Here is a 12035-nt window from a genome sequence, read left to right as displayed (position 1 = left end):
ATTCAAAGTAATTATTAAATTTTTATTTAATTATTAAGTATAAAAAATTTTATATAAATTACTCATAAAGTAAATTAGCAAATAGTTAAAATCTGTAATTATACTGTAGAATTAAAAAATATAGTAAAAACTTTTAAATTCCATTAACTGCAGATTTTGTGCTCCAAGTGTAAACAGTTTTTATTGTTGAATATTATATATATAACATTGTTTAATTATAAATTTATTCATTAAATATTTAAATTTTTCTCATTGCAGAAGCTGCCAAAATAATGTGGTTTGAAAAAGCAGAAATATGGTTATGGTTTTTAGAAAAAAATGTGATTTATCCTCTTGTATTTCTCAGTGCCTTGACCACAGATTCTCCAAAAATTGTAAACAGCTTTGGTCTGTTGTAAGTTTTTAAATAACTTTTTTATTTTGTAAGTGGAATATTCTTAACATTATTATTTTTATTTACTAAGTTGAAATCAAGTTTAAAAAGTAACACCATAAAAATTATTTATTTAAAGCAAAAATTATAACTAAATTTTTATTTGAATACATATCCTTAATTAAAAGTTTCATATTAAATGTTTAAGCTGGTGAATATAAAATCTAAAATTCCTAAAATCTTTATAATAAAATTCTATTTTATTTAAGAGTCATCACACAATATTTTTAAATATTCATTTTATTAAATAAGAAAAATGTTATTTATTTTTCAGAGGAGGTTGTTTAGTGGTGGTAATTTGTAGTTTGAAGTGCCTGCGCAGTGCCTTCAATGATCCTTCTCATCATTTTCTGGTGCTCATTTTTACTGTTCTTTTTTTCAAATATGATTATTCTGGACCTCCTGAACCATTTCTCATCAACTTTTTTGTTATGACTATTTTATTTAATAAAGTAAGTACATTATTTTATTATAAGTATTAACAAAAAATAAATAATTCTTCAAACAGTAAAATGTTTTACATACCAGTTACACACAAAACAAAAATCCTTCATTATTTCTTTAAAAAAAATAATAATTTACTTATGTATACAAATGAGTATAGTATAAGCATACATAAAAATATAATCTTATATTGTCTTATTTTCAATAAAGCATGGGATTTCATTACATTGTAAGTGTTTATCTTTTACAATGTACTGTTACTTTTCAGTATCAATGATTAGTATTTTATCTGTGCTAATTTGTTTGAGATTTGCCATCTTAGTATTAGTTGCATTACTAATTTTTAAAGTAGTTCATTTGGCACAACGGTTTCTACTATGGTTATGTGCATATGCAAATGATTTTGGTTTGTGCTACATTAAGTGCAATATTAATCTCTCTAATTTTAAAAGTGCACCTATAAGAAACTATAAAATTATTATATAGTCTTTATTAAATCTATTTACTTCTGTAGTAATTACAAATTTTCTGTTAGTCACAGTTTAATACAAAGAAGACTCTATAACTTTTTAACTTTAGTGTTATTATAAAGTAATTAATTATAACTCATATAAATAATTTATATTTATTTTTTATTCAGAAAGCTCGACTTCGTTCAGATATTATTATTTGTGTACTCATCTCCATTCTAGTATTTGCTGTGCATGTTAGTACAGTATTTATTGCTTTACAAGTAAGTAATATTATGATTTTATTTAATAATTAATAATTATTACTATTATTAACTTGCATGTTTTTAGACATGCTTATGTTGATAGCATTAGAGACTGATAACAATAGCCTTTATTACAATTTGAGAATTCTATTGTAGGTATCATTTTAGAAAATATATTATCTTTGTATATAATTTTTATTTTACTTCATGCATTACTTTGCAGCTAAGGTTTAATAATATTTCTCTTCTAGATTTTTTATAACAAATTTATATTTATTATGCAAGGTCCAAAATATTAAAGACACAAATCTTATATCAGAGTTCATAAAACTTATGGAACCTTTTTAAACTATAAATGCCAGTACTGGACTTTCTGACTATAAAATAAATGAATATACAAAATAATTAGTATATAACTCAAATGTTTCAAATTTTGATTTAGTATTTACAACAATAAAATTGGCTATTAATACAATTAACAAAATTATAATTATTTAAAATCTCAAACAATTAACCTGATTAGGGAAAAGAATCTAGCAGGAAAAAAACCCTTAATCAGTACCAATCAAATCAATTACAATTCAACAGCTCTATACTGACTAATAGAAGTGAAGGTTACTGCCAGTTTGACAATGGTTTTTTTATACATGTCTGATTTACATACTAAACATGCTGACAAAAAATAAAATTTTGCTTAACTGTGTCTTTACCAGTATCTGGTTACAAAATATAAGTAGAATATTATTTATTATTTTAGTCACATTTAAATCCTAAATTAGTGGGATGTAATTCTATTTATTATTAAAGTCTTATGTAAATGAAGCTGTAGCTGGGAAGAATTGGAATAGTTTACAATACATGTTTGTCTTTTTGCAACCATCCTAACCTTAAATACCTTAAATACTTTGTCATAATCTTCACAAAAGCATGGCTTCTTTGGTGGGAAAGAATTCCATTCTATAACATTAATAAAAATGTCTCTTGCCAGGCCCCACACTAACACAATTTGGTGGCAGATTACTGGACATACCAAAGAAGTGAAGTACTACATTAGTGAGATTTTACTGTATAAATAAAAAATTTTTTCTTCTTACTTCACAATTAAAGAAAAGCAACATTACTGAAAAAACTTTGAGGTTTAATATACCACTATAAATTACTAAATGTATATTCAGTCTGTTAATTCTAAAAAAATTTCTTATAGNCTATTTTATTTAAGAGTCATCACACAATATTTTTAAATATTCATTTTATTAAATAAGAAAAATGTTATTTATTTTTCAGAGGAGGTTGTTTAGTGGTGGTAATTTGTAGTTTGAAGTGCCTGCGCAGTGCCTTCAATGATCCTTCTCATCATTTTCTGGTGCTCATTTTTACTGTTCTTTTTTTCAAATATGATTATTCTGGACCTCCTGAACCATTTCTCATCAACTTTTTTGTTATGACTATTTTATTTAATAAAGTAAGTACATTATTTTATTATAAGTATTAACAAAAAATAAATAATTCTTCAAACAGTAAAATGTTTTACATACCAGTTACACACAAAACAAAAATCCTTCATTATTTCTTTAAAAAAAATAATAATTTACTTATGTGTACAAATGAGTATAGTATAAGCATACATAAAAATATAATATGCATTATAGATTTCAATTTTAATCCCTTTATTATATTAAAAAATACTATAATTTAGTTTCATTCATTTAATTAAATTTTTTTCTAATTACAGTTAACAAGTTCTGCCAAAGAATTTACTAATTTGTTGTCTATTTTAGTTATTCTGTTCAATTGGAAATTTCATTTTTTTTATTTAGTGTTAATATTAATAATATATTAACTATTAAAATTATAATTACATCTTAATAATTAAAATTTTTACAGAGTTAAAAAAGTACTCTTGCTTTAATAAATTGTTTTTTAAAATTCAACCTCAAATAAGGATTACATCAAAATTCCAAGTATAAAACTGTAAATTCAGAAATTAAAGTTTAATTTGTTGTTTGATATTTTTTTTATCAAATTGACAAAACATTTCTAAGGCACTAGTTGATCCATAAGTATTATGGGCCCTTGGGATTCACAGACCACAGATTAAGAATTAATGTTGTTTATTTGTACATTATTTAAATGTACAAATGAATGATAAAGTGCTAAAAATATTAGTTAATAACAAATAAATTTTGATTTTTGAATTTATAGTTTTATATGTTATATTATGATGCTAAGTTTTATAATTTTATTCCAAAATTACTTTCATACAATTATCATAATTGTATGAAGTATCTATTGTGTATCTTTCAAACATCAAGCACTCTGATTAGACATATTTAATTTACATTAACTAATGCAAATTCATCATGTTTATTTGTATTTAAAATCTTCACTTGATAAACTTGAATATTATTTTTGATATAAACATTTAGAACAATTGACAGGATTTACATATTCAATATGTAAAACTTATTTCATGATAAATTACAAATACATCCAAACAAAAATGATTATGTATTTTTAAAAACTAGATAATCTGATAAAAATAATTCTGATTATGATATGTAATTTTATTTTACATTTTATGCAGAATAAAAAGTTATAAAATTTTAAACAGCATTATCAAATCATCATAGAACAATGTCATTGTTAACATTTCTCTTGATTGAATATTTTACTTACAAATCTAACATGAGAACTTAAAATTCAAGTTTAAGGATCACATTTTATCACTATCACTTTTTATCATAAGCTAACAAGTTTTCTGTCTTTTATTTTTATGTTTATACTACTGTACTATTATGTGTTTCATAATATGCTTTATTAATTATTTTCTTTTCAGTTTTATGAATTCCTTCTCAAGGTACGTTTTATTATTACATATATTGCACCCTGGCAAATAACATGGGGTTCTGCCTTTCATGCATTTGCTCAGCCATTTAGTGTGCCTCGTATCCTTTATTATATAATAAACAGTAGAATAAATTTATACACAATACTCTTTACATTTTTTTATTTTTTATTGTACATTGATTTTACAGGGGAATTATATTCCATTGTTTTATTAGTTTAATAAGCAAATTTTTTAATAATAAAGTGTTCTATTAGGATATTATTAATTAGTTTTTTTTATCTATTAAGAATGAAGAAATTCAATAACTGTCAAAACTTTTACAGGGATCTACATTTTGAAAATTGTTTTTACAACTTTTCACTATTAAAATTTTTTTTTCAAATATGTACTAAATGTTAAAAACAATGATAGTTCAAAGTTGATAAATATGATGGATGAACAATGGTCTCCAATTTTTGTTTTCTTTAATTTTTCTATTCATATTTTTGTTATATCTACTTCTGAAGAAAATGACTTCTGTGAATGTTTAATGTTTTCCAACAAAATTTTCTTGCTTATCTTGAAGTTCTGGTGTTTATCAGAATTTATGGTTTCCTCTTGTTTCAGAAAGATGTGATGAATTATAGTGCTTTTTGAAGACCACTAACAGAATGATTTAAAATCTATAAGTTGTCTAAAGTTATGGAATGTACAAACTAAAATTTATAAAAGTAATACTATAAACAAAACTAATAATAAACAATATAATTAATTTCAAAATATATAAGAGCACTTTTACATTTATATTTACTTATTATTCAGAGCTTTTCAGTTTGTTTAAATTGAATAAAGAATATAATGGTTGAAAAGAACACTGTTTAAATTTTAAGCAATACTATGAAGATTACATAAATTTTTCTGTAATAGTAATAAAAATGCAAAAACTGATATTATTTTAAATTTAAATTAAATATAGATAGATGGAGTTACAAAATATTAAGATTTTGTAAAGAATTTTTTAAAGATTGAAAAAGGAAAGATTATCAGTTTGAGGTATATAATGATAATAGTACATTATTTAAATTGAATGAGAATTTTATCGATGTAGAAAAAATTATGACTATAAGTATAGATAGAATAAGATAAAATGGATTTTCTACATGTTTTATAAATTCCACAGAATCCCAAAGCATTTGGGAACTATTATTTTAAACTAACATTGTCAGTTAGTCTGCACATCTTTTTGTGTTCTATTAATCTTGTTCTTATCACATGTATTGTAGCAATAATATAAACATACTTTTTGTTACCATAATAATAATTGGTAAAATCCTAATAATTCCAAAATTGTATTACTACTCTTGATTTTGTTTCTTCTTAATGTTCATGAAGAAGCTGCTATCAGTTGGACAAATAAAGATCTGATAGAGTAATTTATAAGATTATGTTTCTTGAAATAAAAAGCAACTTTTAGAGAATTTTAAATTTGTTCTACTAATTCTTTTGACTGTTACATTTATCAAAGCAGATCAGAATATTCTGCCACACTTTTCCTGATACTCTGGTTTATTCATTTTCAAAATCATTTTACAAAAAATTGTTAACTAGGACCAATGAATCAGGCTTATATTCACAGCAATAACAATAAGCCTGAATCATTGATTCTAGTTAACTTTTTTCTTTTTTTGATAAAATTAGTAATGCAGGCAAGAAGCTCTGTAATAAATATATTAATTTATATTGATTGAAATTATTTGAGTCGTTATTGAAGCATTATTAATATTTTGAAGTATTTCTACTTAATTATTACCAATTATGTATTTATATGAAAATACATAATTGCCATCAAAATACCGTCATTCTCATATAAGACAACCTCACATATAGAACATCAAAATACCGTATTTATTCTCATATAAGACAACCTCACATATAGAACAAGGTGTGACTTTAAAGATCAAAATAAAGAAAATTAGATTTATTAACACAATTCTAATTTTATTTCATTTAATTACAAGCAAAATATCAAATGAATGTAAATGCACATATTGTCCCACAAAAATTACTGGCATTTTAAACTTTAAGGAAAAAGCTTGTAAAATCGACAACATGTAAAGCTGGACAATCAGGAACCTTTTCTTGTCAATTCTTAACAATCTAATCCACTCTCTGTTGATTACACTTATGAACTTCTCTGAATTCTGATTTTCAAATAATCATCTGTTTTCACATGGGAATGGATTAAAACTTATATTGGGCTCTCGTGTGATTTTGGAATTTCGATTTGGAATTCAATTCAAAAGCTTTGCTTTTCCTATTGCTATTCATCTTTACTCCTGACAATATACAAGAACAATTCAAACAACCCAGATAAAATTATTGTTTTTAAATACAAGAGAGTAAACGTCTAGTAAAAAATGTGAATACACGGTTCACAAAAATTATTTGCAAAAACGTGAAGAATCTTTCGCTCATGACCTAGGAATTTGAAGCTGTGATAAGTGAATAAAAACCTTGTCTTATATGTGAGTAAATATATGTGATTAAATTTCAAAAATTTGTAGTTCACAACAATATTAATGCATTTAAACTCATAAAAATTGCATTTTTAACTTATATAAAAAAATCAAAATGATGACTGCACTTTGCATAGTTCCAACTTTAAAACAAAAACAATGCTATTTTATATGCAACAGTTTTTATCTCTTATTAGGATTTTTTGATTGCTTATATATCATTTTTATATTTTTGCAAGCAGCAAATGGCAAAAAATAATTAAAACATATAATTTTATATAATGCTTACATCATTTAGATTAAAATTTTAATGAAATTTTTTGTATTATAATGAAATTTTGAAATAATTAATTTTCAAATAAGTGATTTGTAATATCAAGCATAATATATATACATATTTAAAAAATATAAGAAACTATAAACATCTTTATTATGTCCTTTCACACACCTCAGGAACAAAACTGTCTTTTTCTTGGTAAAGTTGTAATGAAGATGTTTATAGTTTTTTCTTGTTTTAAATATTAATGCTGTCCTGGCCAACATGTTAATTAATAATATAATCAGTATAACACTGGTTATTTGAATCCCAATTATCTGAATTATCAGTTGATTTTATCACTGCAGCCAAAAATGTGAGCTTACTCTTTGATATATGCTCCTTCTATTCACTGAGTCAGTCTCATGAGTATTATTCCTGTCCATTCCAATCTGTTCTGTTGTTATTGTCATATATCAGTGTTTAGTTCTGTTCTGTTTGATTTCAAAAATATATTCTATTTTTTTTTTTATATACTTTTGTATAAATACAAAGTTGTAGCAATTTATGTGTAGTTTATAACAAAATTATTTTTAACCTAACTTACATAGTCCAAAAATTATTGAGATTTTGATTGTCAGACAGAATTGGGACACAAAACTAAGCTATTTAGATCTAACTACAACAGCTGAAATAAAGTTAATAACATAAAATTAATTAAAGAATTTTAGGAATAAGAAGAATAAAAATGTAATACTAGAATTAATTACGTAGTAATAATAATGATTAACTGTTTATATAAGTATTATATGATAAAACATAAAAGTTTAATAGTACAGTATGACCTCGATTATCTGGACTAATTGGGGATGAAAATAGTCTGGATAAGGAAAAATCCGTATAATCGAAAAAATAATAATTGACAGTGAAAGACATGTACAGTACATACAGTATGAATAATTTTTATTTGTCTAGATTTACATATACTGTAGCTTCAATATTAAATTATTTTTATTAAGAAATTCAATTATTGTTTAACTTCATAATTTTTTCCTTTGTTTTTTTATATCTGAGATCGTTGATGTTCCAACACCATATTTATTAGATAATGATCCAGACTCACCATATTTCAAACCATTGATTATATCCAATTTATCTTTAATGATAATACAACACGTTTTCTTTTCAATGACATATCGGTAGTAATAAAAATAAATACCGTATTTAAATCATGATCAAATTTTCAAGAAACAAACGTTCATATTGAATTTGGACTACTACTTGACCAGCACTAACAGACTGCCTATTGTTTAAAGGCCCTCTGGTGTCACAAGAAGACGAATTTTATAAAATAAAAAGCAGTTGAAACTGTCGAATTTTTATTCATAAAAATGCAAACTATTTATTGTTATATGACAAGTAAAATTTTTTCGTTGCATTCACGGGTTTAAGTAATGCATAAACCTTCGAGGCGGTAGCTTATGTCGCCCATGCCTTACGCTGCCCTTGGCCATAGAAATGATGCAATTTCAATATAAATTATTTATAAATATGTGTGTCAAGTTATATTTTTATTACAAAAAAAATGTATTAAAGAGTTTACGACCACTGTGCCGGGTGAGACGTTGTTGGAACAAAAAAAGTTAAGCCTATGTGTTCCATCATGTACATAAACAGTATCACAATTCGCCAAGTGCAAATCAGCAAATTCAAAAAATTTTTGTTTATTTTGAACAATCCGGATAATCAAGGTTCTACTGTATATTAAAAATTTATTTTAGTCATCAAAAACTGGGTTCAGATTAAGAGACACATGCACAAATAACTTTTACTGCAGAAAATCAAGTTGTAAAATTGGTTGGTTGTAAAATTAATATGTTGGAATAAAGATTATTTGTACAAGTGTTTCATTTAAAAATTTATTTCTTTAACTCAATTGATCAGATTCAGCAATGTTATTTATTCAAGCAACTATATCTTCCATATTATCAACTCCATTGAGTCCTGTATTGGGTAGTGCAATTTTTTGTACATCATATGTTCGACCTATTAAATTTTGGGAACGAGATTATAAGTATGTATATATTTTAAATATTTTTTCTTATCAGTAATTTATCTCATACTTGCTTATTTAAAATGCCAAAATTTATTTATCATCAGTGATGTATTATGATTTTTGATCTATTTACTTTGTTATACTGTGTGTAACTTAATTATATTCATTTACAATTTGTGTAGAATATCAATTTTTACAGTTTGCTGTTCATTTAGTGATATGAGGCAAATTTGGAAAGTAAAGATACTAGGTCATTTGAAATCCAAGTAGAATTATTTTTTACAGTTTGCTGCACTGCCATGTCTGTTAGGGTTTGTCATGTGATAGAAGTCATTTGTCTTTAATTGCATCATCATTATACTTGCAGCATGTGTCTAAAATGGCCATGTCAATTTGTAATCTCACCAAATGCAAGATTTATTCAATTCCTTTGCACAACAAGAGAAACTGCCACTGAAATTCATTGGCATCTTTTTTCTGTTTATTGCTAAGAAATTATGAACATACAAAACATAACAAAATTTTGTCCTACTGCAAGATAATGCCTGTCTTCACACTTCTCATCTCACACAACAGTTGTTGCAGACATTCAAATGGGAAGTTTTTGAACATCATTGAACAGCCTAGATTTTACACCAAGTGATTATCATTTGTTTCTGAAGTTGAAGGAACATCTCTCTGGAAAGAAGTTTGATAACATCAAGGTTCAAGATGCAGTGATGACATGGTTACTAAGAGTAGGTGGGAGATTTCTTTGATGTCTGCATCAAAAAAGTCATTTCCATGCTCATAAAATGTATTGAGGTTCATGGTAACTATGTTGATAAATAAATACACATATAATCTAAAAGTATTATAAGTCAGTCTAAAATTAAAATACTTTAGAAGTATTTTCTGAACTTTGTATCCTTTATTTACAAACATGCCTCATGTATTATTATTTTTATGTATTCATTTATATTTTTAACTCTTATTTAGTTTTATATTAATTTTTAAAAAAACATTTTAAAAGTAAAGGTTATATAATATAAAGTAATTTTATCATCATGCATGAGTTTGATGATAATCTAATGAATGTGTGAAGATGTTGATCTGTCTTTATTGAAACTATTTTGAGTTATTAATAATTTTGGTTTATGTTTTGTATTTAACTTCAGAAGATAGTTTATTGTTTTTATTCATTCATTTCTTGTATGTTACTCTTAAATCAAATTTAATTAATATAGTTGTTAATCATATTCTCAAAGTTGTAGTTGACTTACATGTTGAGTTGTGGTATATGTTTAAATTTTTAACATGATGAATTTATTGGATTAAAAAGTTATTTTCATTTTTATAATTATCTATGTTTTTCCTTATTTTTCTAATGACCTAAATAGAATTTTCAGATATTTACATTACAGATCATTTATATGATGATTGATTCTATATATGCATTTTTTAATTTACAGCACTAAAAGAGTGGATCATTCGAATACTCGATTATCATCTCAGTTAGAATGTAATCCAGGTAAGTTAATGATAAAGTACCTGTTTTAATCATATTATTTATTTTTAACATTAAAATGTATAATAAATCTTCAATAAAATAGTATATAACACAAGTAATTTTCAAAATTTCACATATTGATATATAGAGAGTAATAATATTTATATACAGTATTTAACAAAACCCTGTTTTATTTCTTAATCAGTAAAAATTGTAAATTTCTATAAGCAAATGAATGATTCCTCTTAATAAGTTCAAAAAAAATTATTTGATGAAGTCAATATATTACTTAAATATTTTTATGAAATTTGTTTCTATCTACAGATACAGTTAAACACCAAGTCTGTGTTAAAGATTAAAAGAAATAACAGTACTAAAAACATTTACGTTTATAACAAAAATGCAAACTGTTTCATAATTATAGAAAAATTTTAGGATTGTACATAGAAATTTTTAAATTTTTTGAAAATTTTAATAATATTTTTCAGAAAACATCTGATTTAATCAAAATCTATTATATACATTTCTCAGCAAGAAATGTAGATCTATTGTTTCATTGTGTTTTTGTTATATATGTTATATCATTCCATCAGCTTGAAACAATTGGCATTGTAACTCATTAGATTGTATTACCTAGTTCTCAATTATCCAGTGACCAATAATATTTTTGAGCCTTGTGAGGCACACAGGCTATAATTCCATTTGGCCTGTGTGCCTCAACAGTGAGATCAAATGAATTAACCCCTTCATTCCCGATCATTAATTAAATTGATATAAGATTAATATTAAAATACATTAAAAATACTTAAAACTGGAAAAAAACGAAAGAAATGCGTTAATTTTGAAGAAAAAGCTTCAAATTTTATTTTCCTTTGTTTCGCTTTTCTGTGAAATTTAACACCAATGAGTCATAGTTTACACATCTGGGTGACCTTGAACACAGCTGGAGTTTGATTTCCCGGGACATTCCCATGTACGCCACGGGAGGTCAAGGGTTTAAAGTAGGGTGAATATGAGCAACACGGAAATTTTTAAATATTTTTAAAAAATTAAAAATTTTATTGCGATTTTCGACCCCCCCTAATTAATTAATTTTATATTTAAAAAAATATATTAATTAAAAAAATTAAAAAACCATTGGAGGTCGTTTTTGACATCAGAAACTAACTTTAAATAACTTTACCGAATGAAAATCCGTGCGCTACAACTTAGGAACCATGAAATAAATTTGATAAAAAACTCCCATTAAAACGGAATGGAGTTACATAGATGATCGGCATGACTGTTGTCAGGAAAAGT

General features: G+C 24.8%; 1 protein-coding gene across 1 annotated transcript in view; it reads left to right on the top strand.

Moving 5' to 3' along the window:
- Nucleotides 1-12035, top strand: part of LOC111624487 (pecanex-like protein 1) — a 161116-nt gene that overhangs the window by 119638 nt on the left and 29443 nt on the right. The window contains exons 22-26 of the mRNA XM_023367334.1: nucleotides 259-394; nucleotides 708-885; nucleotides 4429-4537; nucleotides 9136-9265; nucleotides 10699-10757. Of these exons, the coding sequence (XP_023223102.1) occupies nucleotides 259-394; nucleotides 708-885; nucleotides 4429-4537; nucleotides 9136-9265; nucleotides 10699-10757 (612 nt within the window). The remainder of the gene's footprint in view (nucleotides 1-258; nucleotides 395-707; nucleotides 886-4428; nucleotides 4538-9135; nucleotides 9266-10698; nucleotides 10758-12035) is intronic.

Source organism: Centruroides sculpturatus, unplaced genomic scaffold, assembly GCF_000671375.1.
Source record: "Centruroides sculpturatus isolate CEXI.00-Female unplaced genomic scaffold, Cexi_2.0 scaffold336, whole genome shotgun sequence".
In the NCBI taxonomy this organism is placed as follows: Eukaryota; Metazoa; Arthropoda; class Arachnida; order Scorpiones; family Buthidae; genus Centruroides; species Centruroides sculpturatus.
The sequence above is the reverse complement of the archived record's forward strand: the minus strand, read 5'-3'. Positions and strand labels throughout refer to the sequence as shown.